This window comes from Podarcis filfolensis, assembly GCF_964270895.1.
Source record: "Podarcis filfolensis genome assembly, chromosome: 1".
NCBI classification, from domain to species: Eukaryota; Metazoa; Chordata; class Lepidosauria; order Squamata; family Lacertidae; genus Podarcis; species Podarcis filfolensis.
In genome coordinates, this window is record NC_139604.1 from 46092738 (window position 1) to 46120061 (window position 27324).

The 27324-nt window shown below is 42.2% G+C and overlaps 2 protein-coding genes across 4 annotated transcripts in view; one reads left to right on the forward strand and one right to left on the reverse strand.

Annotated features, from left to right (window-relative positions):
- SLC49A4 (solute carrier family 49 member 4) overlaps positions 1 to 11468 on the reverse strand; it is a 67324-nt gene extending 55856 nt beyond the window's left edge. For all 3 annotated transcript variants that reach the window (XM_083585648.1, XM_083585646.1, XM_083585647.1), the window contains exon 1: positions 10475 to 11468. In XM_083585648.1, the coding sequence (XP_083441774.1) occupies positions 10475 to 10880 (406 nt within the window). In that variant the 5' untranslated portion in view covers positions 10881 to 11468. The remainder of the gene's footprint in view (positions 1 to 10474) is intronic.
- A 533-nt stretch (positions 11469 to 12001) lies between these two features.
- Positions 12002 to 27324, forward strand: part of HSPBAP1 (HSPB1 associated protein 1) — a 56093-nt gene continuing 40770 nt past the window's right edge. The window contains exon 1 of the mRNA XM_083585684.1: positions 12002 to 12295. Within this exon, the coding sequence (XP_083441810.1) occupies positions 12253 to 12295 (43 nt within the window). The 5' untranslated portion in view covers positions 12002 to 12252. The remainder of the gene's footprint in view (positions 12296 to 27324) is intronic.

A 27324-nucleotide genomic window follows, 5' to 3' on the forward strand; every position in this document is an offset into this window, starting at 1 on the left:
GCGTGACATCACAATCAAGATCCTGCTCCCCACCTTTAGCACAAATTTTAACTGGCTACCAAGCCTGTACAAAATTTATGAATCATAGATAAGAGACTCATGGATCAGGATCAAATGATGGATTTGACTATTTTTCCAGCTGCAGCACTTTAGCGCAACCATTTGGTTTTTGAGCTACAAATTATAATGCAATACTCTGAAGGGCTTTGAATAGTGCTCACGATTTCTCCGACCTTTTGTATCTTCTTAATATGCACGTATTCCTAGGAAATCATCTATAGTTAAAGAATAATGCCACACACATCAAGAACTGCCAAGAAGAGAAAAAATCTTCTTTTAAAAATGTCAAGCAGGTAGCTTGATTAAGGTGATAAAGCATAAAGGTCACAGAGGGCTGGCTGGAGATGCTGCACTAATATTATACTCTATAAAGGGTGGCTGCATTACAGCTGAAGGTCTTGAGGTGAGGGCAAACAGCGGACCAAACAGAAATTCAAAAATAAGATTATCTTTGTAAATTTATAACTTTACTTTTTTCCAACAGCAAGTTTACAATTTGAACTTAAAATATTTGATGTGGTGGCCTAAATTTTAGGAGCTTCATCTGGTCCATTGTGGGTGTAACACCCACATACTACTCACTTAGTCTCAATGGAGCCCTGTTTCCCACCCACCATCTACCTGTAAGTGCATAAAAAGTGTGTAAATGCAGCACTATGGAACTTCAGTGTGAATAGGAAATCTCTGCATTTTCTCCATATTCACATCTAGCTCTCCCTCTGGATACTTGTCAACTGTGCTCAATATGGGCAATGTACCCACAGTGGACTGGATCATGCCCAATTCTGGAGTAAAAGACACATAACACACAAATATGTATGATGAAGCACTCATGTCATTTTTTAAAAATTAAAATAAACCGATGGAGGTGGGGCTTTGGGTGGCTTCCCACCATCCAGGATTCTAAATGCAGGTAAATATACATCTTTAACTCCATGTGGGAAAAGCTAGGGGACCCAAGTGAAAAGAGCAGGTAGGGAAGGGTTAAGCATCCCTTCCCACACCACTTTCTTCAAATCCTCCCACAAAAAGAGTCTGTGTCTTTCTTTAAAGAGTGGGATCAAGGCTCTATGCAATTTTGCACATGATATAGCTAGCTCCTCAAAAGCCATATGCATGTTTGTGTACCATGTTTTGTTGCATCAACAGTTCATCTCACTGTGTTGAGGGGAAAGATGATAACCATCTTCAAATATCTAAAGGGCTGTCATGTATATGTTAAGAGAACCTACAACTATACAAACGCAAAAACATTTACTAGCACTGGTGCTTGTCTTGTTCATCAACCAAACATCAGCAGCCTTTGGATATACAGTGGTACCTCAGGTTACATGCGCTTCAGATTACACACTCCGCTAACCCAGAAATAGTGCTTCAGGTTAAGAACTTTGCTTCAGGATAAGAACAGAAATCGGGGTCCAGCGGCACGGCAGCAGCAGGAGGCCCCATTAGCTAAAGTGGTGCTTCAGGTTAAGAACAGTTTCAGGTTAAGAATGGACCTCCGGAACAAATTAAGTACTTAACTTGAGGTACCACTGTACTAATCATAGTGGAGACCTGCAGCCTATAAAACACGCAGTAAGTCTGTTGAAAGATTAGCTCCTAGACTACAAATTTATATGCATGGATAATGAAGACAGAATTAAGCAGTACGACCAAAATGCTAAATTCAGAACAACTTTTATTATTTTCAATAAAATCTATTATATTTCTAAGTCTTTTAAGTTTTAATATCCTGCTTCTCAGCTGCACAGAACATCAATAAATTTTCAGTAGCTTATTCAATCTGACAGTACCATGAACATGTCCACTGAGTAATGAAAATGCGGTATCTCCCTTAAGAAACAGACAATGCCTTGGAGAAAGCAAGATGGCACACTGGGCGGCATGGTGAATTGAGGAAACAAGTGAAGCAACCACACCAAAACACACTATTTTTACAGTTACTGCTAGTTACATCTAGTACATCTGGTACATCTAGTTACTTCACTTCTGCTTTTGTTTCTTTCTCTCACAATGTGACAATTTGCCACTGCAAACAACTCAGGCTGAGTCACTATGGGCTGGAAAGGAGATGCTCCTTGAAGGTTTATTGAAACATAAATAATCCCCTCCTTCAAAATACTCATAGTTTCAATCTGCAACTACTCTTCAAATCTCTCTCTTGCGCACAGTCCAACACATCTTTCCTTCAAGCTCGCTGGCACGGTCATTAGATGAAAAGCAGAGCTGGTACATCTAGTTCAGCATCCAGTTCTTGCAGTAACCAACCGGATGACTACAGGATGCTCACAAAAAGGTCCTAAGTGTAACAGCGCTTTCCCCACTTGCGATTCCTAGCAAATGGTACACAGAGGAAGAACACTGCCATCATGACTAACAGCCACTATCCTCCATGAATGCCCAATTCTCATTGCATCCACTACTTTTGGGGAGAGTGAATCCTAGTGTTTAATTTAACACTGTGTGAAGAAGTATTTCTTTTGTCTGTCCTGAGTCTTCCAACACTCAGAAGACCTTAAGGCTGGCAAATAAAGGGAGTATGAACTGCTGTATCTGAAGCAGGTTTGTAAACTCTAACAGAGAGAACTTTTGTTAGCATTAATTATGGGTAACAGGCATGTAAATATAATGCCCTCCCTCAGGGAGGTATGCCTGACACGAACTTTGCTGTCTTTTAGACACCAGGCAAAAACATTTATGCAGGCACTTAAAACATTATGACCATCTCCAGTACTTTACACTCTTCATTTTGTATTTCATCTGTCTTATATGTATTTATTATTTTATTTTTGACAACTGACCTGAAATCACCAATGAAAGAGTATATAAACAAACCACGGGTATGATGTCAAAGGAACGGAGATAATATCTACGCTTGCAATTATCAACAAATTAAAGGAGCTGTTCCCTAAAAGCACATATTTTACTTTCAAAACACTCTCTCCTAGATGCTGATCAGATATAGGCTCAAACATTGGAAGAGAGGAGGAAGAAAACAGAATAGTGCTCCTTTTTAGGGGTTGAGAACAGTTTTGAGGAAGCTGAAATATCAGTTAAGGAAGCTACCAACTGTAAAAGAAAAGCGCATGAGATTACTTCATAACATACCAGCAGCACTTCATACATTACCAATCTCTCCCCCCACCCTGACAAATGCATACGTCTATGTGCAGTGTAATCTGGTGTGGTTCCTAAGCCGATTTTCTTTTCTACACTGTCTTCATTGCAAACAGAATATAAATATCCAAGTGAGTGATAATGAATACTTCATACCCACATGGAGTTTTTGAGTGATCAAAGCACTTCACATAACATTCTCTCAATAATTCAAGAGTCAGAAATCTGTGGTACTCAATATGTTGTTGGACTCCATCAGTCCCAGGCAGCATAGCTGTTGGTCAGAGGTGCAGTCTGGCAATATCTGGAGGGCCACAAATTCCCCACTTAATGCCACCAAGTGAGTTCATGGTCGAGATGAGATCCAACTGGTTGATCAGTAATGGCTAACTGATTATTTCTGTTGCTGCTGGATTTACTGATTATTTTTATTTTGCGTGATCTATCTGATACTGTGTCCTTGTGTACACTATGTTGATTTTTTTCTTTAAGAAAAACAGTAGAGAATATTTTAAACTACATAAATTTCCCTTAGCCTGGATATTGAAACTGCTTGGGATCTGCTGGACTGGAGATCTAAACAGGCTCTGAAATAGTAATTTTCAGTCCTAATCTTTAAACACATACATTACGTTTAATTCATGTAGGTCTTAATATTTCTAGTAAGTGTTTTAGAATAAAATGCCACATTCACTAAATTTAAGGTCAAATTACTCTAGTGTATAGCTCAAAAATATCCCTCACTAATTCTGAAGCTTTGGGTCCACAAGAGGGTTCTCAAGAATAAACTGTCGACTGAGATATTTACTTCTCAAAATCAAGAAGTCAATCTACTGATTATGCTGCAAAGACCCAAGAAATTGAGCTACTATTTATGGTACCATTATTAAACCCTAAAGGATGGGAATTGGAGATATCTCAATTAATCCTTCTTCCAATTAGTTTCTATTCTTGTCATCAATAGATAATTTGTATGTTGGGCTTCATGGTACTGCATTTCCCCTCAAAAATTGATTTTAAAATGTGTTTAATACTCCTGTGCAAAATAAAATCCCTTGAATTTCCTTATTAATATGATTGCCCTAGAGCTAATCGATTGTACCTAAATTGAATATTCTCAGCTTACCAAATACCCAGGACCTGAAGCAGTGTTTCCCAAATTTGGGTCTCCAGCTGTTTTTTGATAGCTCCCATCATCCCTAGCTAGCAGGACCAGCACTCAGGGATTATGGGAATTGTAGTCCAAAAACAGCTAGAGACCCAAGTTTGGGAAACACTGACCTAAAGGATTATCCCACACCTCGCATATCCAATCAATCACTGTACTCTGCAGAAAAGGTCTGTTCCAAACTATATAAGAATTGGGCCGTTAGTGCCATGGCTCGTACCCTTTAGAATTCCCTCTCATTAAATACTAGTTAGGTGCCATCTCTGTTGTCTTTTCAGTGCCTAATGAAGGCCTAACCCTTTCAGAAGCATTTTAAGATATTTCTCGGTCTAAATCTGTTTTTAGAAGTTTTAATTGTTCTCTGTGTTCATTAAAGGTAGACTACACCCTTTATCTGCAAAAATGTGCTCTCTCAATCAGCATGGAGCTATGTGAGTATCTCCCCATAGTAACATAAAAACAAAAGTATTTTTTAATGCCACAGCCTGTAAATGCAACATAAAATTGCAAAACCAAGATGTCAAGCTACCTTCAGCACAGAAGAGACACTAATACTTAGCATTTAACTGCTTCGTTAATTACTTCATAAGAAACCCTCAATCTCATTTCCTTCAAGATTTGCTAAATTAAGTAAATTAATGTCTTCCACAAAATTTGATGTAATCCATTACATAACATTTCCACGTCCATGTGGAGTTATTTAACTTTATTTATTTAACATTTAATTTTAAAATGCTGCGATTCATTCAAAGCCTTCGGGATATGGAATGACAAGACATTCAAATGTTATAAAGATGAATTAACAGTAATCAAAAAAGTATTTTTGCTACCCCGACACTTTCAGCATGACTGCTAGCATTTTATTCATCCTTTTCATAACAAAGTTCATGTTTTTTCTTATGCTAGGCATGACAGGGCACAAACTTCCTTAATTTTATTGACATATTTTAGATCTAACCTTAAACCCCTTCCAGGGTTGTTGTTGTTGTTGTTGTTGTTGTTGTTGTTGTTGTTGTTGTTGTTGTTGTTGTTTGTGTGTGTTTTTGCTGCTGCCTTCTTGAAGAGCAGCTGTAGGCCATTACTACTAAGTTTATCCGAGTGTATATTGATAAATATTTATAAGTTGCATTTTACTGTCATAGACTGAACCACTTTCTAATTTTCTCAACTTTAGTTGCGTTATTTCTGTGCTCTAAGCTCCAACTCCTCCCCTAAATTCCTCATATTCCATTATTATATGAGCAATACAATGTGAACTATTATCTAAACACTATCAGTGCAAGTTTAACTTCCATGTGCTCACATTTATCTATCAATGCACAACTGACTGTTTCTGAAACTACTTGCACACTAAAGCACAATGACAAATCTGTTGAATGTTTTGGGTTCACATAACTGGTCTGGCCAACTTTTGTCAACCACCAGAAAGCGAGATGCTTGTATGCTGAAAGATTTAGGACTGCTGAAAGACTTAAAAGATCTTTAATGTATAGAGATAACTATGAGAACCTTTCAGCAATGAGGTCATGCAATGAAATGGACAGTAGATAAATTCAGGGCAGGCAAAACGAATTTCTTCTTCACCCCATAATTGACATAGAATTTGCTATTCCTTGTGATGGTTATAAGCTTTGAAAGCTTTTTAAAACAGAGGATTAGACAAATTCAGCTGACATAAAAAAAAAAAGAAATGAAGTCCCAATGCTTATAGGCAATTTAACTCTGATCACTAGGGATAAACAGCACGATATGGCTGTAAAGTAGTGTCCTGTCTGCAAGCACTCCAACAGTACATGACTGGCTACTGTCAAGAGACATGTTAGACTTGTTGCAGTAACACCACTTTTATGTACTTAATCCAAGTTTCTTTAACAAACACATTTACATGTACTTATTCACAGAGCTGTCTGCTTCTGAATCTTTTTCTTTATGAAAACTACAATGAATGCCAGACAATATACTGGACATATAGACATCAATTTTGTGCTAGATGGTTCACTTTTGTTCCCTATGAACAGCAGTTTTTTTCTGAATTGTGATTAGGGAGAACATTAAGGGGAAACTAAGGAAAGTTGAGAAGATACACAAAACCTTCTAGGGAAAGAGGACACAAAAAGAATGGATGTAGTCATGAGTTTCTGTTCCAGCAGATTAAATTACCTGCTCCAAAGTTCAAATAACTGTGGCCATATTGATGAAGCATTCTGGGGCCAACTGATTTTCTTCCCAAGTTGTAGTAGGAATATTTTCAGCATTCACTTACAACAGAATATATTCAAACTCCCCATAACAATGGGCATTTCTGATGCAAAAGGCAGAACTAGAGGCTCAGCCAGAGTTAGAAACTCATATATATAAGCTAGTCACCAAATGGGACCTTAAACCAAGGTTATGGTCACTACAACAGAATGTCTAGGCACGTTGCTGTGGTGTCTTTTGCACTGGAATTTATTATTATCATTATTAGTATACATTTCATTTCTATACAGCTTTATATTTTAAAGAAAAGATCTCAAAACAGTTAACAACACATTAAAACATCAACTGAAGCAATCCAGAATAAAACAAAATCAAGCTTCAAGGGAAATATTTCAGATTCTTCCCTAAGTGACATTCTGATTTCCCATATTTATTTACCAACAATTTATAGAGCTGCCCCATAGCAGAAATACTCTAGGAAGCCAGTGTGGTATACAGTGGTACCTTGGGTGAAGTACTAAATTCGTTCCGGAGGTCCGCTCTTAACCTGAAACTGTTCTTAACCTGAAGCACCACTTTAGCTAATGGGGCCTCCCGCTGCCTCCGCTGCGCCAATGGAGCACGGTTTCTGGTCTCATCCTGAAGCAAAGTTCTTAACCCAAGGTACTATTTCTGGGTTAGTGGAGTCTGTAACCTGAAGCGTATGTAACCTGAAGCGTATGTAACCTGAAGCGTATGTAACCCAAGGTACCACTGTAGTGGTTAAGAGTGTCAGACTAGGACCTGGTAGATCATGAAACTCACTGGGTGACCTTGGGCCAGTCACAGCCTCTACCTCACTGGTTTATTGTCAGGATTAACCGAGGAGCAGGGGTGAACCATGTACAAGGGAATCCCCACTTACGCAGGGGTTCTGTTCCCAGCTACTGCACATGTCACTAGGTGGCACGTGAGTGGGAATTCCCCTGACCCTTTCAGTGCCAAAAATGGCACGTATGTCAGTGGAAGCGCATGTGCTGATTGTGCGCAAGCGGGGAGACACCTGTAATCCTTGGAGAAAAATGTGGGGTATATATGCAATAAATAAGATATTTTGCTCACCTGTTTAAGAAAGCTGGAGGGGACAGCCAAATGGAAATATCAGTAGCCAACTTGGCACCCAGAGATCTCCAATGGCCACAGTTGGCCACGTGCCAGTCGCAAAATGCACCTGGCAAATTTTGAACACTGGACTCAGAATGAAGACACCTGAGCATAGCATGCTTGTGCTCCTTCCACGACTACAGGCAGCAAGATATTCCAAAAGAGCAGCACTCAACCAAGGTATGCTTCCCTTGGACAAAGGTTGCAGAATACATATATTGCTATAATAAATGAGTTTTATTTACAAATGTACAGGTAGGGGGTTGAATTTAAACACTCCAAGAAACCTCATCCATGCTCCCATATTAGATTTCTAAAGACAGTCAGCATCCCCAAAAATGCTGTGAGCTTTGGCCCCCAAAATCAGCTCTGTATGTAACTCTCTTCCTTTAGTCCCACTGGAAAGAAAACCTCAAATCTATTCCTCCTTACACAGAGAGAGACATTTTGAAAGTCTAAAGTGGGAAGCCTGCTCTACATGTGAGGTTTTACCATGTGACTTAGAACACTGCACGATCAGAGTTCTAGATTGCATAATAGGCCTGTGTATGTTGGCCTATATACCGTATTTTTCGCCCTATAGGACGCACTTGTTCCCCTCCAAAAATGAAGGGGAAATGTGTGTGCATCCTATGGGGCGAATGCAGGCTTTCGCTGAAGCCTGGAGAGCGAGAGGGGTCGGTGCGCACCGACCCCTCTCGCTCCCCAGGCTTCGCGCAGCTCTCCGCAAGCAGCGGGAGCCCGGCGCTGGGCTCCTGCCGCTTGCGGAGAGTTGCCTGCATGCTGAAGCCTGCGCGGGCTGAGCTCAGCGCGTCCAGGCTTCGTGCAGCTCTAAGCAAGCAGCGGGAGCCGGCGATGGGCTCCCATGGCTTGCAGAGAGCTGCCTGTTCTGGGGGCTGGGGTTGGGGGAAGCTCAGGCTTCCCTAGCCCCAGCCCCGCGCCTGGGGGAAAAATAATTTGTTTCCCCTTTATTTCCCCCCCAAAAAACTAGGTGCGCCTTATGGGACAGTGCGTCCTATAGGGCGAAAAATACGGTGCCACTCAATACAACATGGAGGGGAGTTGTACCAGGAGACAGTGATGTAATGCAGGGAGATGGTGTGGCCTTGTTCTTTCCCCCATGTAAGCTCCAAACACCTGGGCTATCAAAAATGGGGATGACAATGAACACGAGTAACAAACAGCGGTGCTTGGAAAGTCAGGTCCAAGTGTGGAGGTTGGGGTATTCTGTTCTGAATTGGGGAGAGTGAAAGAGGGCTGACTGCGAGGCCATCGGCTTTGAGTGAGAAGAGTCAGGACCCCTTCTGCATCCCATTGATTCATCCACTTCCCATATCTCATAAATATCCCAATCCCTCCATTGTAAGTCTGTGGTGCAATGTAAAATCCTGTGCTACATAAACAGGCAGGTTAACCTGCCAAGTTTGCTGTTACTCACCATTACTCACCTTTTCTTTTGTACAAAAAATGTGGTCCGTACAAACACACTTGCAAATGCACATACAAACACCACTCTAGGAGCAAGTAACTAGCATGACGAACAGCATCCTTATTTCACTAACCGTTTCCTCAAGTCTACGCCTTTAAGTCACTGAACCAGCAGAGTAGCCCATAGAATCTGGTTTCAACCAACGTGATCTACTCTGACATAGCATTAAAATATGATTATTAAGCAGCAATGACCACAGATCCAAAGAGCTACTGTAAGCACAACAAAAGGCCCGTGAAAGCTCAGAAGGAATTCTTAACTTTGCTGTGAGTCCTAGAAGACCTGCTCCCTGCCCTGCAGGCCCTTTTCTACCTGGGCTGGAAGGGTGTAGGCCTGACTGACTCCAGCTACAAAAGCTGAGGATGCAAAGCTGAGGCTACTGAACAGACACTGGGGCCAGGGTATTGTTTTTTGGGGTGGGTGGGTTAGATTGTTGCTGTGATGTTATTTTTTTGTTTGTTTATTTTAGATCTTACGATTTCCGTGGAAATTATTCGATTTGGTTGTGTATTTTTTATGTTTTATTTATTATGACTCCTTTTGCTACGTTGAAATTATGTGGGGGGTTTTCCATGTTGCTAGCCACCTTGAACATAGAATATCAGCACACCCCCTAAATAAGTAATACATGGGGAAGCAGGTCTGTACAGTATTTTAAGAAGCAGATATTCAGTAAGGTGAGCAGCTTGAGACACATCACTTCTCTCTAGAAACTTTTTATCTCATGGGAAATACAGTGGTACCTCGGGTTAAGCACTTAATTTGTTCCGGAGGTCCGTTCTTAACCTGAAACTGTTCTTAACCTAAAGCACCAATTTAGGTAATGGGGCCTCCTGCTGCCGCTGCACCGCTGGAGCACGATTTCTGTTCTCATCCTGAAGCAAAGTTCTTAACCCGAGGTAATATTTCTGGGTTAGAGGAGTCTGTAACCTGAAGCGTATGTAACCCGAGATACCACCGTATGGGCTCTTTGGCGAGGAAAGATAGAGAAACTCAATAAATTAAGTAAATAACAGCATGAGACGCGGTCAAAAACGTGAACTTCAGCCCTTCTTCTAGGTACTACCCCTGTCTTTAACTAAAGCGGACTCTAATCCATGAAAGCTTCTGCCACAAATTGTTCCCCATTTAAGACTCAGTTGTTTCTACCTAGTAGGGTTGTTGTACCGCTGCCCCCCTGCCCATCCCTTTGGGTATTTGCCCCAGATATTTAGGTGGGGTGGGAGCACTAGAAGCAGCAGGCCCCGCTCCAGGCAGCCAGCCAGCCAGCCAGCCAGCCCTCCTCTTTCCCTTACCCTTCTTGTCCATGAGCCACATGAAGAAGAAGCAGGGCACGAAGCCGATGGGCCCCCAGAAGACGAGCAGGGCGATGTCCAGCTTGGAGAAGGGGAAGGCCTGGCGGGCCGAGTTCTGGATAGGGCCCCAGGTGTTCCACACCAGGCCCTGCGCGAAGCCCAGCAGCGAGAAGAGCAGCAGCACCAGCCAGCGCCGCCCGTACACGCGGCCGGGCAGCGGAGGCGGCGGCAGGCGCGGAGGCGCCGCGGGGACCAGCCCTGAGCTGCGAGGAGCAGCCGCCCGCGAGGCCGCTGCCGTCCTCCGGGGCTGGCCATGCGCAGGGTAGGGCTGGGGCAGCGCCGCGGGCGCCGGCGGAGGCTGCAAGAGGGGCTCCCGCTCCTCGGGGCTGCTCCAGTCCGAGCCCATCGCCTCAGGGAAGGAGACCCCCCGCCGCCCACTTGCCTGTCGCCTGCCTGCCTAGCCGGCCGGCCGGCGTCCTAACGTAACCCCACTTCAGCGGCGGCGGCAGTAACGCAGGCAAAAGGCAGCAGCCCGGGCAGCCGCATGCGCGATTCAGCCGGGCCTCACCCGACGCCGAAGCGCCTCTCGGCACCAGGCAGCGCATAGAGAGAGGAAAAGAATAGAGCGGCGAATGGTTGCTTGTCTTGCACACGGAATTTCCTGCTTTCAGCCCGGGCGCGGTTTCACGTGGGAATGAAGCCCAGCATAAGCGCTTGCACCTGAGTGAGGATGTTTGTCAGGTTAAGACGCTGGCAGTCCTGTGCTTATTCTAATACCCGGAGCAGACCCACCGAAATGGCTGGCCCTTAAAATAAAGCCACGTACATTGAATTCGGCGGGTCTCCTCTGAGGAGGGCTAACGTTGGGACACAACCCTACGTTGCGGGCGTTTTCAGGGGCAGAAGCGACGGCTGTCCATTGAAGACGAAAGGGAGGGAAATGCAGGATTTTGGTGTCGCCGGGAGTGAGCGGCATGTCAACACGCACGCAGAAGATTAGTAGCGAAAACACGAGTTTATGATCTAACGCGTGCCTTGTTTTGAGGCGGAGGCAATGTTATTGGTCTGAGTTTAATTTTTTTTAAAAAATAAAGCATTTAAAGATTTGTGTTGCTGACGCTAATGCAGTCCATTATCCTCATATTGTGGGAAGGAGGGGCCGTTGGTCGTTAAGACAGCCTTGCAAAGTAGCTCGCCTCGGTGCCTACTCCTTGTAGTAGTTGCGAGGAGTACAAATTAATCCCCCCCCCCGTAGGTATAGCTCCTGATTCTTCAGGGTTTGTCCACCTATACGTGCCCGTAGCTTGACCTCTCCCGCCCTTAGATTTCACAGCTCTTTGGGGAAGAGGAACCGCGCTGGTTCACACGTGTCTGCACGTGATTTGATTGCCACATCCCTGATGAGCAGCAGCTGAATACGTGAACGCATTCCACCAAGCGTTGCGCAAGCGGGAGGGGAAGAGTTTCCTATTTGGGGATATCGGTAAACACTAGTGCGCTCTGCCCAGGCTAACTCGTGACTGTTGGACGCAGCTTTGTGGTTACGTGGAAAGCAGTCGCGCGTTCCCCGAAGAAAAGCAAGGGCAGCAGCTGCCGTCCCACGCTTTGCAAGGCAAAACACAAACAAAAGCCACGTGATTCTGCGCCTGATCTCCCACGTGATCTCGGGGAGGGCTGGTGGTGGTGACAGCGAAACGTCGAGCCGCTGCGGGAGAAAGAGGAGGGGACCGGGGCGGTTTCTCTTTCGGAATAGGAAAGGCGAGGGAGAAAGGGAAACGATGGCAACGAGAGCAGATGCCCTGGTGGTCTCTTCGCTGCCCGGTAGGTTGCTCCTTTCTGTGCCAATATCTGTCCCGGTATCCCCGCCCGCCAGAGTATCGGATCTCACTTGCACAGGCTCTCATGTCTTGGCTTCTCAATTTACGTGGGACAGACATCAGGTTAACATGCCCTTTGGTGAACCAGCATCAACTTCGTTAAATACAATATAAGCCTTCCAGACTGCAGCGCCTTCAACCCCGAGTTGAAGCCGGTGGTGGCCAAGTCGTGTTGAACAATGTAGACGTTGTGCATATTGGCTGGTGAACGTTCAACCTGCCCATATTAACCGAGCAATATGTGAAATGTCCTGCTGATTGATTAATGGTTGCCCAGCCTTAGTTGGAAACTGTACACATTGACTGGGATATATGCAAAATTGCCCACTGGACACATTCTCCATGCAGTTTAGAAAATGTACACTAAGGCCGGCTTTATTCTGTGTTCATCTTGCGTTCACCACAGCAAAACATACACGAACAAAAGTATAAATCCACTGTTCTCTTCACCACTAACTTGCTGATCAGTTAAGTGTAAGAAAAGCAGTGCTTTGAGAGGCTTTGATTCAGATATTACTTTAGATCTTGCATTCTTCCTTCTTTCCCATTGAAAACTAGTACAACTGTCAAACTGATCTTCACATTTAAAAAACAGAATGTTGACTGGCCATGCATATCCACCTCCATTCCAATGTCACAGCCTTCCAGGAAATGCATTGTTTTGTATTTTACATTTTTCCTGTGCTCTCCCCTCCTTGAAAAATGGTTTGGATTTGAGCGTTCATGACCAAAGTGTGGAATGATGTCCGAAGTATATGCATTTCATGCTGATAATTTCATGCTGATAATTCTTGTGTTCAGCTGTATTGCATTATATTTTGCATTTTGCCTCTCACTTTGAATATAGATAGGAGAATTGAGCTAGTATCTTACCTTGATATGTAGAATTGTGTCCTGAATATGCACATCAAACCTAATTCTGATATTTCAAAATTTAGAGAAGTTGCATTACAAGTCAGCAAACAAATGGAATGCCCAAATGGGCTAAACCAAAGGTCTTTCTTTGCCAGGACATATAGCTATCTATTTGATTGTAAACGGGGATGCCTGGAATATAAAAACTGCAGGAATAAGAATGATTCATTGCCTCCCCCAGAATTGCCCTGGTTGTGAATGTATGTTTCCCACAATGCTTTTAGTGAATACTCCCAGCAGCAGAGAGCAGCATACTATGGGGTAACCTTTGGCCTATGGTCCATGTGTGCACAGGAGAGGAAGATACTGCACACAAAGCTGCCAGAAAGCACAACTCTAGTGAAACTAGTTCTCACTTGCCCAGTTATTTTCCTTGCCCATCATAAGAACATAAAACAAGACTGCTGGATCAGGCCAAAGTTTCATCTAGTCCCATATCCTGGGACCCAATGGCCAGCTAGATGCCTGTGAGAAGCCTGCAAGGTGGACATGAGCAAAACAGCTCTACCCACCTGTGATTCCCATCAGCTGGTAGTCAGAGACATAATTTCTTGGGTTTCAAAGTGTCTGTGGGTATGTGCAGAAAGTTTATGCTTAGAGGAAACCCTCAGTGAGCCCAATCGATACCCGTGTATATTGGTTGCAAGGGGAAGGATGTGCAACAAAATAAGTTCATTATGATGTCATCTGTTGGTAAAGGCAAAAGAGAGAGCAGCTAGCCTTGCAGCAGTTAAGTGCATACAGTGGTACCTTGGGTTACAAACACTTCGGGTTACAAGTACTTCGGGTTACAAATTCCGCTAACCTGGAAGTAGTACCTCGGGTTGTGAAATTTGCCCCAGGATGAGAACGGAAATCGCGCAGCGGCAGCGGGAGGCTCCATTAGCCTCAGGTTAAGAACGGTTTCGGGTTAAGAACGGACCTCCGGAACGAATTAAGTTCGTAACCTGAGGTACCATTGTACTGATGCTGAATTTGATCATGCACATGAAGGTGCAAAAAATAGTTCAAGTTTATGCTGATGATTCTTGAAGAACTGGTCTGTTGCCTGCATAACTCAATTTACTTCTTGCTGTTTTAGTTCTTCCTTCTTCCTGCTCACATGCATGTTGATGTGGAAGCAAGTTCCCTGAGGTTAATGAATCATGCTCATATTTTTACTTTATATATTATGTTTATATTCTCTTTTGTTTCCATGGAAATCAACATGCTGTGTGTAGGGTTCCCAGGTGGTCTGTCATCCCGACCCAGCCTAGCTTAGCTTCAACAAGATAGGTGCACCATCTGCCTTCAGACACTGGCAACAGTCTGATCCTATGATGAGTTCAGTATGCCTAAGTCAATTGAATCCAACTCTGCATAAGAACTGGCCACTAGAATTGCAGCATTAGATGCAGACTTCACTAAATATTTCACCTTTTATTTATTTTTTTGGTAGTAATGGCATTTGTGATCCCCCTGCCCAATTCAGATCCCAATGTGGTTTTATGAGAAGTTCTCCTACAATTTCCTTATGATTATAATTTTTCTTTTCTAGTGGTTTAAATCCAAACTATCTTTTAAGTGAATGGGGAAATCTGTTCATCTCATTATGTTGTATTGCTAATAGCCTACTGGTTTATGAGCGGTGTTTATAATGGATAAATACTATCTTACACCTTCCAAGCAGTATATTCATCTCTCTGAGGTTCTAATACAGTGGTACCTCGGGTTACAGACACTTCAGGTTACATACATACTCCGCTAAGCCAGAAATAGTACCTTGGATTAAGAATTTTGCTTCAGAATGAGAACAGAAATCGCAGCGTGGCAGCAGAGGGAGGCCTCATTAGCTAAAGTGGTGCTTCAGGTTAAGAACGGTTTCAGGTTAAGAACGGACCACCGGAACGAATTAAGTTCTTAACCCGAGGTACCACTGTACTGCATATTAACCAGGGAAAAGACCCCATTGAATACAGTAAGACTTGCTTGTGAGTAAACATGCATCAGGTTGAACTGTGAAGTGATTCCCCAGCCCCCCGACTGGTTAGAGAACTTTTGACTTCATATTCATTAAGGGGAACTTGTTCATAATGCTCACATGGTACAATGCCCAGTTTATTTAGTCCCATCAACTGGGCGATGTTTAGGTAATTTTTGGATCGGATCAGTAAATAATCTGAAGCTGATTATTCACACTCACCCTGTGTTCATATTGATGAAAATACAAACACTGGTAAGTTTTCTGTGCCTGTCCCTTACCTAGTAAATAAGAAAGTAGGAAAATGAAGAATGTAAATATGAGCATGAATCACGTATTCAGTCATTTGGACTAAGCCATCTTATTTTCAATATAATCAGCTTTAAATCTCTTCCGACAGAATTAAGAGTTTAGGATAGATGTTAAATATTATTCATTTGTATTTTCCATTAATCAAATTGTAATTGAAATAACTAATTGCAATTACAGTATTTTAATTACTTTGTTTCCTAGCACCGTGGCCTGCATACAGATGTGACTCTAGTGACCTTTCCTCCCCAGTTAATTTAGCATAGCACAGCATTCCATGTGAATTTGCAGGCTATAGAGCTGTCTAAATTAGTTAATGTGGAGGAATGGCGCATTGTTGATAAACTGTTGGAAGCCAAATTAGCTTTATCTTGCAGCAAGCTGATAGCATTATTTTACTCATGGGACTAATACATCTCTAAATATGCTAATTTCACTCTTACTTCGGTTGGGTGGTATTTTTAACATTCTCATCGTTGACATTATAATATTAATGGAAGGAGATCTCTGCTTGCTTTAGCTTGCCTCGCAGTGCAGCCCCAGAGATGTGTATCACTAGAGAAGGAAATATATATCTACACAAGAAAAGGAGTGATTTGTCACCTACAAGGCCTGCAGATAATCTAAAAGCCTGCACTCAAGACAAACCCCATTATGAAAAGTTATGTTAAAAAGGAAGGCCTGCCATTATGGACAAGCATTTTTGAAGCACAATGGTAGCCATGGGAGAATGTGTATAAGATAGCATTGGAATTTATCTGCTGCATTAATATCTCACGCCAGCGTATATTTTTATTCTATGCACATTTACTTGGAAGTAAGCTCCATCAAGTTCAGTGGGGCATACTGCTAGTATGTTGTATATTGCACAGTTAGATTATTTCCTCCTTGTCACAGAGTGCTTTGGAAGCATAAACATTAATACTAAATAGGGGCACATCCATTTTCATTACACGCAGGGAGCTTATGTCATTCTAAGTTGTTGCTGACTGTGTTGCCTGGGGTTGAACTGGAGTCCCTAGATGGCCACAGGCTTCCCGTTCCTGATGTTGGCAAGAAACGGGGAGGGGAACCTGCAGTCCTATGGAAACTGTGCAACTAATCTAATTAGGTGCACCTAACTTTGTAATATTAAAGGGTACATGTATCTCCTGTGTAAAAAGCCATTTGTATGCTTTTGAAATACTGCCTTTTTACATGGATTGAATTGCAGTGTGGCTGTATTAAGTCATAGTAAACCATAGTTTAGTGTGAGCTAAACAGATGTGAGCTTCAGAGAGCCTTGGGTGAGCACATAGTCTTTGACTCTTCTCAGACAGCTGAGATTAGGAATTCATAAGCTTTCATTTCTGCTTTTTTTTAACTACAATGTTCTGTGTCCTCCAGACTTGGAACTGTAGTTAGGTAATCTTAACTTTATTTAGTTTGACTGAACCAGCTTTAGTAACAGCAGTTTGAAGCCAGCTTGTTTCAAACGTTTAAGATAATCAGAGTGTACAGTTCTGGTTGCCTCACCAGCAAAAGGATGCTGTATAGCTGGAAATGGTTTGGGAAAGGGCAACTAAACTGATCGAGGGGAAAGATAAAGTACAAGTGGGAGAGAGTGCTGTTGTGCCCAGTCTTGCTTTCAGGCTTCCCATAGTTGTCTGGTTAGCCACTGTGAGAACAGTGTACCTCGGGTTACATATGCTTCAGGTTACAGACGCCACTAACCCAGAAATAGTACCTCAGGTTAAGAACTTTGCTTCAGGATGAGAACAGAAATTGTGCGGCAGTGGGAGGCCCCATTACCTAAAGCGGTGCTTCAGGTTAAGAACAGTTTCAGGTTAAGAACGGACCTCCAGAACAAATTAAGTACGTAACCAGAGGTACCACTGTACTAGACTAGATTGGCCACTGGGCTGATCCAGCAGGCTTTTACGTTTGTCTGCCTAGACAAACCACAGTTAAGCAAACTTCTTTGTCTCTTTCTGGCTACAAGGAACTAGGAAAGGGGAGCACCTGAGCCCAAGACTTGCTGTGACTCATTTCTACTTGTTCACATTCCACTAAACTATGGCTTACCGTATTTTTTGCCTTATAGGACGCACTTTTCCCCCTCCAAAAATGAAGGGGAAATCTGTGTGCGTCCTATGGGGCAAATACAGGCTTTTGCTGAAGCTTGGAGAACGAGAGGGGTCGGTGCGCACCGACCCCTCTCTCTCTCCAGGCTTCAGGAAGCTATCAGCAAGCCTGGGGAGCCCGCGGGAGTTCCCGCAGGGCTCCCTAGGCTGCGGATAGCAGCTTGCCGCCCGGCACGCGGGTGCCCTGAAGCAGAGCGCCCCTCGCGCCGGGCAGACATCCGCAGCCTGGGGAGCCCTGCGGGAGTTCCCGCAGGGCTCCCTAGGCTGCGGATAGCAGCCTGCTGCACGGAGCGCAGGGCACGCTGAAGCAGAGCGCCCTGCGCTTCAGGCAGACATTGGCCAGCCTCACAAGCTCGGGGGACAGCGGGGAGGCGGAGCGCCGCCATACCACTGTTCCCCGACCTGGTTTGGTTTCCCCGACCTGGTTTTGGGGGGAAATAAAGGGGGGAATTTCCTTTATTTCCCCCCAAAAAAACTAGGTGCATCCTATGGGACGAAAAATACGGTAGTTTTTGCATGGCATGCAATCATAGCCAGTGACTTCCTGCTACAATTGTTCCTACTAGAATGCCATCTGACACTTTTCATATGCAGAGCTCTGCTGAGAGATGTTTTAATAAAAACTAAGCAGATTTGCCATAAGCAATTTAGAAAATAATAATTTAGAAGGCTTCTGATCACATGGAGTTAATTGAAAAAACGGGAACCTCTCAATATTTATACTGACATTTCTTGGATCAATAAAAATGTGATCTAGCCTCCTTGCCACATTTCTAATGCATATAGAGGTTCCACTTCTTTTCCTGACAGTCTGTGCTTTTATATAGCGTTTATGACCCAACATATATAACTGCTGTTTATTGATTTAAAACATTTTATCCCATTCTTCGGCCTGAAAAAATCTCAGAGCAGCTTATGAAGATTAAAAATAAGATAGTCCCTGCCCTCAGGCTTACAATCTACAAAACACACACAAAAGAAAAGGGGATTGGGAAGGAGGTGTTGTGCGGCTCAGCAACCTTTGACACAAGCTCTTTACAAAATTCAGCAGGTCATGGAGCTGCATCTAAGCACAGTGGAAGGACTACTGATTGCTTACTTTCTGGTGGTCTTAGCAGTGTTGTTGTTGTTTAGTTGTTTAGTCGTGTCCGACTCTTCGTGACCCAATGACCAGAGCACGCCAGGCACTTCTGTCTTCCACTGCCTCCCGCAGTTTAGTCAAACTCATGCTGGTAGCTTCAAGAACACTGTACAACCATCTCGTCCTCTGTTGTCCCCTTCTCCTTGTGCCCTCCATCTTTCCCAACATCAGGGTCTTTTCCAGGGAGTCTTCTTTTCTCATGAGGTGGCCAAAGTATTGGAGCCTCAGCTTCAGGATCTGTCCTTCCAGTGAGCACTCAGGGCTGATTTCCTTAAGAATGGATAGGTTTGATCTTCTTGCAGTCCATGGGACTCTCAAGAGTCTCCTCCAGCACCATAATTCAAAAGCATCAATTCTTTGGCGATCAGCTTTCTTTATGGTGTTCTTAGCAGTAACAGTTGGTAAATGACATTAGAACCAAGCACGATGGAGGGTCTTGACAAACAGGAATTTATTAGGGGCATTTTTTTTCTTGATCGGAGAAGAGATGATTCAGTAAAATACTCCTGCTGAATATCAGCAGCTGTTTAAAATACAAAGGCTCTGCTCAGGAAAAAGATGGATACCCTAACAGTGCAATCATCTTATTCAGAAGCAAGTTCTATTGAGTTCAATAATGTTTATTCCCAAGTGTGCGTTGAATTTCACTATTGAATTTATCTTTTAAAGCAGTGGTGGGCATGCCAGATTTGGCCCATGAGTCCATTTTCTCTAAACATTGCTCACCTCCCTCACACCTGACACTCTATGTGATATAGAGTGTGGGGAGGTAGAGACTGGGCTCTCAGTTCCATGGGAGAAGGGGCAAGGGTGGAATGGGAAGCAAGAGAACTTGGTGTCAGTGAGGCAATTATATATCTGGGAAGTTCCCTATTCATATGAGGATTTGTTTTGAGAATTACCTTTGCATTTGTAGTTGATTTATATGTAACACCAAACAGTAGTTTGCTGCTATATGAAAGAACCCTTGGCTCACACACTCCTTGTCCCTAGTATGCTCTGATTTTTCCTTTCATTTCAAAACAGTGCTGTTGCATCCAAAACAGGCAAACCATGGTTTTCCCTACAAACCAGAATTGCAAATCTCTTTCAAGCTATGTTTTGCACTCCTAGGTTGTGAGCATACTACGCTTTGCCCAGTTTGGATATAATGAAAAAGTAGGGTTTTTAAAAAATACATTTTTTTAATTATCTCCGCATAAGGTCTAGAACAGGGAACATTTGGTCATTCAGATTCCATCTTCCATCAGCCCCAGACAGTCAGGGATGATGAGAGATGCAGTCCAGCAACATTTGCAGGGCCACAGGTTTGCCACCCATGCTTTAGAGAGGCTAGAGTTTTAAACTCACTGATGCATCTTTCTGAAATATTTTGAATCTTTATTTTATTTTATTTTAAAATTTTGGTTAGCTATAGATGACATGCAAATTATGCTAACTGTATGCAGCCAAAATGTGAAATTGAGTTTGGGCTCTGTGAAAATTAATAAATTAGTGCCCAGTTAAACAGAATTTACAGAAATGAGATCTCACCAGAGCCACTAAATAGTCTTCCGACACTACTAGAAGTACCCTGTCTATTAACTGGAAAATTGCATTTCCTCATAATCCTGTGAGTGACTTTATCTTCTTTTTGATTTTTACACAAAAGGGGCTTCATTTTTTAAAACTCACAGTTGTTCCCCCAGCCCACCCCAATGCCCCAAGATGTTAGGCTGATACATTATTATGTGCTTGTTAGAGTAACAGCTGGATATATAGCTTACTCTAAAAATAAAGTGTTATTTTAGTGAAACTGGTTCTTTCTTTGGAAAATTATTCTAAAACCTCTCAATTAAACCCCGTATTTAATCAGCAGGGTATGTTGGCAGAAGACAACTGCTGACATGTAATGAATTCTTCTAATTTGCTAAATTATTCTAAATAATTGACAGTACATTTAACTTCTTAACAACATGGAGTTCACTTTTCTGCAGAAACCCTATGGTGCTAAATTCTTTATTTCCCCCAGTTCTGCAGAATTCTCAGCGATTAATTGAAAAGTTTGAACAGATTTCAGTCAGGGTTTTGTTTTTTCCCTACTTTGAAAATGTTTAAAATGGTTTTCAAAACATGATGTGTATTTTCTGAAGACAGTATGAGACCCTGAAGAGGGTGGAATCTTGCATGCAAAAAATTTGCACATCAAAGTGCTTGTTAGTTCTGGTGCAGGAAGGCTTGCAATTTACATGGTTGGAACTGGTCAAAGAGTGTTGGAAGCCACTTGGCATAGCTTTCCATGTGGTGCAGTAATAGAATTGCATTTGCGATAGAACTGGTTCTGCATGTGCATTGCTGCATGTGTAATTTGGACCTTTGTTTCCTTGGGACAGTTGTGGCATTCTTTAGTGAGACAGGCTACCAACAACAATGGTAAGGCCCACCATTATATACTGGTCTTAGAAACCGTATGGATTTGTTCAGGGTATAGTAGTCAGATTCACCTTCAGTTGTTGACAGCATCTTGCAGACATAGCTGATGTTTTAGTTAGCAGGTGGCTATCTCAAATGATAATAACAATTAAGAACGGATGAATGAAAGGGCTTGTTCCTTTTGTGGGGGATGCTGGGATCTAGCAAAAGTTCCCCACAGAAGGTAGAGAGCAGGAAATTGATTTTTACCAAGTACCCCTGAACCCCACAGGGCCAGAGATTTCTCCAACCTCCCAGAGCAGCTTTTTAGGCAGCAGAGGGAAGATGGAATTGGCAAAAGTTGCCTTTCCTGCACAGGTGGAACTCAGCTGAGCCCAAGTCTCAAATATCATCCAATCCAATTACTCCGAACAACATAAAACATCTCTACCCTATATTTTCATTCTCTGGAATAGTAAAGTTTAAGTCAGTCTTGAGAACTTCATATGAGATAGCTATAAGTAATTCCAGACAAAGTGAACGGCATCATTTGATGCTTCTCAAAAGGAAATACTGCTCACAGGACACTTCAGCTTCCTAGAAGGTAACTCATTAGCTCAGTCTCATGGAAATCTCAGGCCCAGTTTTTTAATTTATAGCTAGTTGGGGGTCTGAAAATATAATGAAAAGTCGCTTTACCCAACACAAAGCAATCCTTGCCAAGGAAGGCTGGTCACAGCAGCACAGTGGAGGGCAGAGAGGGCTCTGTGCTTTTCTGGACCTAGGTGTGCAAGCAGAGCTGGCTGCTCCAACCTGGCTCCAGGTAAGTAAGAGCATGTGCAGACTTCCATATCTTGTCTTTCCACATGTGATCAGACAGCAAGATGGTATCTTATGGGGAAGAAGAGTTTTAAAACAGCTTGGTATCATGTTTTTATTTTATTTTACAAATAACCACGTTATGTATTTAATTTTTAATCTTTAAATGTATATTTGATATTTTAATGTATATTTGATATTTTAAAAATTGTGAACTTTGCAAGGTGATTGGCTTTTCTAATGAGCAAAAGGACAGCTGTGATTCTGTTTTCCTGGATGTTGGAAAATCAAAAAGATGAATAAGGCCAGCACAGCTGCCAGGTCATGAAAAGCTAGCTCTGTGCTTTATTGCACTAAAACAAATGCATGTCAGAAATGTAATTAACTATAACAGTACAAGGGTGCAATGTATCAGCATGAGGGAGGACTTCCGGTTAGCGCCGGCGCTTAATGGCGGATCTCAACCGGAGCTCCGGGAGAGATCTGCTTCGTGGGTTCGGGTCCTGTCAGCTACGGCGAAGCGGGGACCCCTAAAAATCACAGGCGCGTTGCCTGTGAACTGGAGACTCGGCGGGCACCTTTGCGCCCCCCCGACGCTGCGAAATAGCCTTTTTAAAGGCTCCGGAGCAGCGGAGGGGTCTTGGAGCGGTGCTGAGAGTCGTCTTCACCCAGCCTGCGAAACGAAGCCGCGTCGCCATTAGCGGAGAGCGCTGACTTCTTCCCGTGAAATTGGATTAAAAGAACAACTATCCGTGAGTAGGATTGACTGCTAAAGTATAAATTGGACTCTAAATTAAAGAAATTGGGCACCGAGACGGATAAGCACTAAAAAGGAAGTCTGCTTTCCGTTCTGTAGCAAGATCAAAGCGAAAGGCACTCTAGCTGTAACTGCTTGAGAGGAAACTTGCGGGATTTAAGAAATCCACCACCAAAGCAAAGAACTCCCCCCCCCGAAGGCAGGAGGGGGGGGAAGAAGATTTTAAAAGTGTTTCCCTGCCAATTTAAAAGAATTGAATTAAGTATCGCTGCTCTTTAACCTGGGATCGGACTGCCGGAGAAAAGGAACCGGCTAAGGACTGTTGCTATAAGAAGCTAAAAAGTATCTCAAATTGACTTTGGTTACTTCCAATTTGAAACACTGTTTCTGTGGTATTACAAAGTTACTTACAGGACACTATTGACTGGGATCCCCTTGAAAAAGGAAAGAAAAATTGAAAGGGACTAGGAAACTTTTATTTCTTCTTTCTTGAAGAGTGTGGGATTACTTTGAGAAGTATAGAACTGACTCTACGCCCCCTAGAGGACCTACAAATTGTTTCAGCAACAAGTGGAGTTTAAAATTTGAGAACTTACTTTGTGAGTTTCAAAGTCTGGGAATGACCTTGACTAAAAGACTTTGTTATGGCAGATGGTAAAGAGAAAGGGGAGTTACAAGAAACAACCTTGAGATCTGGCAGACAATACAAAATTGACACTTTCATGCAAAGAAGGGCTTCTGTAACAGGAGCCTCTGGAACTATAGTGGCTGCAAAGCCAAAAGTGAAAGCAATGTCTACAGAAGAATCATTTGCTAAGGTATTGGAGAAGATAAATGACTCTTTGGAGGAACTAAAAAAGCAAGGTGCGGAAACTAAATTGCAAGTTGCTGAAACTAAAGTACAAGTTGCTGAAACAAATAAAAAAATTGAAGAAATCTCTGGGAAAATTGACCTAAATACTAAAAGTATAACTGACCTAGGGAATAAAGTGAACTCAAATGCAGAAGCAATTGGGAAATTATTGGAAGATTCATCTATAACACGAAAGATAGCTGAGGAAGCTAAGGAAATTGCAACTGCTGCGGAGGAAAAATTTCCACCAGTTTACAAGAAATTGGATGAATATGAACTGGCACTCTCTATGCAGGATATGCAACGCAAGGAGAGGAACCTGAGGATCAGACTTGTGCCGGAAAAGGAAGGAGAGAACTTGGTGGATTATTTGACAAAAGAATTTTCTGATTTTTGGAAGCAGGAGCTGAAGAAAGAGGACTTTAAGATAGAAAGTGCATTTAGATTGGGAATAAGACAGAAGAGAAATCGACCCAGAGATTGTCTTATTACTTTAAGATCAAAGGAGGAGCGAGATAAAATATTGAACCTGCACTACCAAACAGCCCTTCGAATTGAAGACTTTTTTATTGAGATCTTTAAAGACATCCCTAAGAGTATCTTGGACGCAAGAGGACATTATAAGGACCTGGTGACACTGCTGAAGAAGAACTACATACCATTCAGGTGGGAATTTCCCCAAGGCTTGTCTTTTAAATATAAGGGAAAGAAGAGAAGAATAAAGACTGTAAGTGATAAAGACAAGTTCTTGGGAGAACACGAAGAAGACCTACAGAAAGAGACATTTCCAGGACAAGGGCATCCATCACTGGACACGAACACGGTACCACCGACAGACGAGGAACAAAAACAGGGAGCTGTAGGAGGAAAGAGTAAATAATCCCATCATGGCTCTGCAACTTCTAACCTGGAATTGTAATGGCTTAAATATTCCCAGGAAGAGAAAAAGTATATTTCATGCCTTAAAGAAAGACCAATTGGACTTGATTTGCCTACAAGAGACCCACGTGACAAGAGCACACAGAAAATTATTAATAAATAAAAGACTGGGACAGGAATTTATATCTTCAGACAGAGTAAAAAAGAGAGGAGTGGTGATCTATGCAAAAGAAAAATTGCAACCGAAACAAATCTTTAAAGATGATCAAGGAAGATATTTGGCAATTGAAATTCAATCTCAAGGAGAGAAGTATTTGATAGTGGGAATCTATGCACCAAACGAAGGGAAAGCTGAATTTTTTAAGAAGTTGCATGAAATTTTGATGGACCATATGGATTACAACTTAATTTTGATGGGAGATATGAATGGAGTGGTTTCAACAAATATGGACAAGGCACAAAGACAGGTAATAACAAAAGATGGAAGACTACCAAAGACTTTTTTTGAAATGACTGACAACATGGACTTGATTGATATTTGGAGAACAAAACACCCATTAGAAAGAGAGGGAACCTTCTTTTCTGAAGCCAAAATGACATGGACAAGGATTGACCAAATCTGGGTGACTAGCAGTATGGCTCCGAACATAAAAAAAGTAGAAATCTGCCCAAAAACTTTCTCCGACCATAATGCTGTAAAGATGGTGATGAGGCAAACAACAACTGGTTCCTTCAGATGGAGAATGAATGACACCTTATTTAGAGACGAGGAGATCTGTAAGAAGGCCCAAAAAACCTTGAAAGACTATTTTGAAATCAACTTAAGGTCTGAAGTAGAAAAAAGAATAGTATGGGACGCAAGCAAAGCCGTGATGAGAGGGTTTTTGATTCAGCAAAATACTTTAAAGAAGAGAAAGCAAAATGAGAAAAAGGAGAGAATTTTGGAAAAGATAAAAGAAGGGGAAAAACAATTAAGATCGAAGCCAAAATCCCAAGAGATTCTAAGAGAAATCAAATTTCATCAAACACAATATATGGAACTGATGAATCAAGAATTAGAATGGAAAATTAAACAAATGAGACAAAAGACCTTTGAATCTGCTGATAAATGTGGCAAGTTACTGGCTTGGCAAATAAAGAAGAGACAAAAACTCAACACGGTAACAAATATAGAAGTGGAAGGAAAAAACATAAGCAACCCAGCGGAAATTAGGAATTGTTTTCAGAACTACTTTAGACAACTTTACACACAAGGGCCGCAAAAAGAAATGGACATACAACAGTTCCTCGAGGAAAATGGGCTGAAAAAGGTTTCGCAAGAAAGTAGGATAATATTGAACCAGGAGATATCAGCACAAGAAATAGAAGATGCCATTCAAGGCATGACGCTGGGCAAATCCCCTGGACCGGATGGACTGACTTCCAAATACTACAAAGTTTTGAAGGAAGGGTTGATACAACCTTTGAAGGAAGTCTGCAATGAGATTATGGAGGGGAAAAGGGCACCCGATACGTGGAGAGAGGCCTACATTACACTTATACCAAAGACAGAGACTGAAAAGACCCAACTTAAAAACTACCGACCCATCTCGTTATTGAATGTGGATTACAAAATCTTTGCTGATATTTTGGCAAAAAGACTGAAGAGAGTTTTGATGGAGGAGATTCACGGGGACCAAGCGGGCTTTCTCCCAAAAAGGCACTTGTCGAACAATGTAAGGAATATAATTGACATTTTGGAAAAGCTGGAAGTGAACATAAACACTAAAGCTGTTTTGATATTTGTGGATGCCGAGAAAGCCTTTGACAACATTTCTTGGAGTTTTATGTTGAAGAACCTCCGGGGGATGGGGGTAGGCCAAGGGTTTGAAAATGGTATAGGTGCAATATACTCTGAACAGAAAGCCAAACTAATTGTAAATAATGTGGTTACAGAAGAGTTCAAGATTGAAAAAGGGACACGTCAGGGGTGCCCTATCTCCCCATTACTTTTTATATCGGTCCTGGAGGTTTTGCTTAATATGATTAGGAGGGACCAGTTGGTTAAAGGGATTCAGGTCGGAGCTAAACAATATAAACTGAGAGCATTTGCAGATGACTTAGTACTTACATTGCAAGAGCCAGAAGCTAGCACGAAAAGAGTTTTGGAAATAATTCAAGAGTTTGGTCAAATGGCAGGATTTAAATTGAATAAGTCTAAGACAAAGGTTTTGGAGAAAAATTTGACACAGATAGAAAAGGAAAGGTTCCAGAATGAGACAGGGTTGACTGTGGTTAAAAAAGTGAAATATTTGGGTATAAATATGACAGCTAAAAATGTGAATTTGTTTAAAGATAATTATGAAAAAACTTGGAGAGAAGTGAAAAAAGATTTGGAGATCTGGTCCAACTTAAAGCTTTCCTTGTTAGGCCGTATTGCAGCTATAAAGATGAATGTATTGCCAAGAATGTTGTTTTTGTTCCAAGCATTGCAAATAATTGATAAAATGGATTGTTTCAAGAGGTGGCAAAAAGACATATCTAAATTTGTCTGGCAGGGCAAAAAGCCCAGAATTAAATTTAAGATACTAACGGATTCAAAGGAAAGAGGGGGGTTTGCCCTGCCAGACTTTAAACTTTACTATGAAGCGGCAGCTTTCTGCTGGCTGAAAGAATGGCTACTTCTTGAAAACACAGACATTTTGGATTTGGAAGGTTTTAATAACATTTTTGGGTGGCATGCATATTTGTGGTATGACAAGGTTAAAGCACATAAAAGTTTTAAAAATCATATTGTCAGAAAAGCACTATTAAATGTCTGGGACAGATATAAAGACTTGCTGGAAA